This window comes from Atta cephalotes, assembly GCF_000143395.1.
Source record: "Atta cephalotes unplaced genomic scaffold scaffold00001, whole genome shotgun sequence".
In the NCBI taxonomy this organism is placed as follows: domain Eukaryota; kingdom Metazoa; phylum Arthropoda; class Insecta; order Hymenoptera; family Formicidae; genus Atta; species Atta cephalotes.
Genome location: NW_012130065.1, coordinates 8,720,165 through 8,723,872, shown reverse-complemented (window position 1 = coordinate 8,723,872; position 3,708 = coordinate 8,720,165). Strand labels below are relative to the sequence as shown.

At 25.7% G+C, this 3,708-nt stretch overlaps 1 protein-coding gene across 1 annotated transcript in view; it reads right to left on the bottom strand.

The window, feature by feature from the left end:
* LOC105618467 (leucine-rich repeat-containing protein 27-like) overlaps nucleotides 1-924 on the bottom strand; it is an 8,583-nt gene extending 7,659 nt beyond the window's left edge. The window contains exon 1 of the mRNA XM_012200005.1: nucleotides 736-924. Coding sequence (XP_012055395.1) covers nucleotides 736-924 — 189 coding nt within the window. The remainder of the gene's footprint in view (nucleotides 1-735) is intronic.
* Between the last annotated feature and the right edge of the window lie 2,784 nt (nucleotides 925-3,708).

Genomic DNA, 3,708 nt, shown 5'->3' with positions numbered 1-3,708 from the left:
TATATATATATATATATATATATATATATAATATATATATATACAGTATATTTGCGTGCATATATATTTTGTATAAAAATAAAAAATCAACTGTCTCTCTAATTCTCATGTTTACCGCAGTATTTTTTCAATAAATGATATGGATTTTTTAATACAGCTTATTTTTATTACGATTTTCAATTTTTAAGTTCACTTTGTGATTAATTATAATGTAGAAATCTCACTTTATTATTTTAAGATTTAATTACTAAAAAGAATCTTAATTATGGGTCGAAACATATACTATTGTAATTTTTATATTAAATAAATCATAATTCATAACAATATCCCGCGTTAATTCTTAGAAACTCTATCTAATTTTGATTTAAGTAAAAAAGATTTTTAATTAAATTAATTTGAACAGTAAAAATCACCCAGATTTTTTATAAAATCTAATTTAGTCGAATTATATTTATAAGATATTTCAGTTATATTATATTTAAAAGATATTTTTCAATTTATCCAAACATATATCAGCAATGATAATATGATATTTCTATCATTAAAATCGAAAGAATAATTAATTTTTTATGCTCTGAAATCTTTTTATAAAACTTAATTTTTTATGCTCTTTCGAAATAATAAAATATCTGCTATTCCTGTTATCGTGTTTGGATAATTACACAGTTGTCACTATTATTTATAAAAAATAAATCCAGTTTAATAATAATAACAGAGTTGTATTAAAATTTGCACCTGCACTTCCGTTTCCTTGGATGTATCATCACCGTTTGTATCCACGATCGATTGCTCGTCAATCAATTTATCAGAGTCATTTTCTATACTGCCCACGCATTCCTGGATCGATGGAAATTTTTTAGTTTTCGATTCTTCGGAAATTCCATAATATTGAGCGAGGAGGCTTACCGCGATATCCTCAGCCATATCAAACAATATCAAAGATACGACCTATTTAGCAGCGATTACAACTCTCTTGTTTATCTGTTACCTAGGTGACTTGCCACTTTTGTACATACTGACTGTATTCCAATATTGACTGCCAGTATTGAAAATCTATAGTGCGTAACTGGAGCATTTTCAGTGCTGGTAGTAAATTTGAAATGAAACACGGTCACTATATGTATACCATATGTACATCATATGTATTATTGTGCTCGATTCAATTTCAGGAACTTGATTATAATACTTTATATTATAAGATAAATTATTTATTTATTTATTTATTTATTTTTACTTGTTCTTGTGGGAGAAAATTAATAAAATGTTTGTTATTATTATATATTTTCATTTTAAGATAAATTTAAGTTTAAAAGGGAATTTAAAATTAAAATTTCTCTCTTATAAAATTGTAGGCATTTATAAAAGGAGATAGTATAAAAAAACCTGTTTAGATTTTTACAGGATAAATTTATTGATTTTTTTGTTTGTGTAGAAAGATTAGAGATAATAAATCATCTAATAGTTTTACTGTTAATTGAATTAATCATCGATTAAATTAATTGGAGTTTCATTAATTGGAGCAACGAAAAACTGATCTAAAATAATTCTATTTGATTAAGGCTCAGTTTCACAATTCACAGTTAACTCTTAATTGAGGTTCAACTTATTCATTGTCTCATTTTAATTCTAGAATTAGAAAGAGATAAGAAACAAATTGAACCTCAGTTATAAGAGTTAATCGTAAGTTGTGAAACTGAGCCTAAGTAATACTTATATCACAATACACATTCCCTCCCATGAAAAAATCAAAGAGATTCTGAAAGTAGATGTAAAAAAAAATATCCGTTTCTCGGAATAATAAATTTTATTAAATCAAGTCATTAACGTTTTTTAACGTATTGGCTTTTTACAATTGTTTTAAATTATATAATAATTTTTTTTTAAATAAATAATTAATGTTTTTGCATGTGAAATTATGCGATGCTTAAATGCATATATATTAATGATAATACGAGAAAATATAGTTTTTATGGTCACAAAAATGTGTGTCAAAGCAAAAATTTTGAAAAAATTGAGAAAGAAATTGCATTGTTGTAAAAATTTTGATTTGCTTATCAGTTTTGGATAGAAGGTAGAGCAAACTTTTTTTTTAATATCCAGAATTTTATGCATTTTAAGAATGTTAAAGTTAAAAAGTTTTTCGAAAATTGAAAGAAAACATTTTTTTCGATTTTTTTTGAAAAATTTTCCGGTTTTTTTTTAAAAAAAGTTGTTTTTTAAATTTTAATTATTTATAAAACCCATTAATGCCCTTCGTACGGTCAAAATATGCATTTAATGAAAAAAACATTTTATTTAACTGTACGAAATTGTAACTAACAATTGTAAAAAACCAGTATGAAGCAAATACGATAAATGATTGCATAAAAAACGTTAATGTGACTTTAATATTTCTTTCAAATACGTGCTATGTATTTCGAAATTTGAATACACACGTGAAATTATAAAAATCGTTTAAATTTACGCGAGTGTCGAGGAAATTCAAAGCACGTACTTTCTGTTGTACTTTATTTCTGTTAAACTTGCCTCCCACAAAAAAAATAACAAGAATTAAATGCTTTTGTGAATTAAATACTAATTATGTGCTCTAATCCTAAATTTTCTCAATTTAGCAAAAAACGCGATTGAAAGTGATAATGCTAAGTCAGCAGCATCATTTTCAATCGCGATTTTGTGCAACAAGTTAGCACTCCCCTCTTAAATTATAAAATCAAAAAGTTAGTACAATAAAATTAAATACTTTTTGTATATTTTTAAGAACAGTTATAACACAATTAATATATCTATAACGATTTAAAAAATATACACCAATAAAGTTCGACGAATATATTAGTACAAGAATAAAACGTCAGATATAAAATACAGAAAACGAATAAGTTGTAAACAAAATGTTTCTTTATTTATATGCTTTCGAAATATGCACGAGATTTTTCTCATCTTCTTTGAAAAATCGTTCCCGAAATGAACATCTTCTGTAAAATACTTCAAGAGCAAAATATTGATTAAAATATAGAGCGTATTGGATAGACTTATATAAGAATTTAGACTCTAATAAAGATTGTATTGCTCTCTTCGTTAAGGATTCATTGATTGGCTAATACTGTTCAGATATTTTACTATAATATAAGAAAGTCGGAAAAAAAGTATTGTATACCTTCCTTTTTTTCTATCAAGTTTATTGCAGTTTTCTATTAGTATCCTTTAATTAGAGAGTAATAAAAACGTGTCGTCTTTTTAATAACATCTTATGAATGAGAAAAAATAAGTGCTATCTCGTTCTGTAATGGCATGAAAGAAAAAAAAATGTGTGCTATCTCACTCTGACTAAATTACTAGAAAGTGGCCCTCTTATGCTGTAAGTCTCTGATTACAAGATCTTTAATTTATTGTAGTTTTCTTTCCAATATATTATGACTGTGTTTCAAAACGACATCGCATAAACCTTATGGAAATTGAATTTCGGTCGAATTGAAAATTTGATATATTGTGCATCTTGCCGATAAAAAGTCCTGATAAAAAGCTCCACAAGCATCCCTCTAATAAACCGTTTGACCTCCTCGGGGCGTCACTTTTCGAAATAGAATACTACAATTTCTTATTTTTAACGTGTACGATGTATTTCTACGTCACTTCTGCTACTTTCTATGTATATTTTTAAGTAAAAAGTTATAAAGATAATAGTCACTTGATTGTTTCTAACAAATCGGG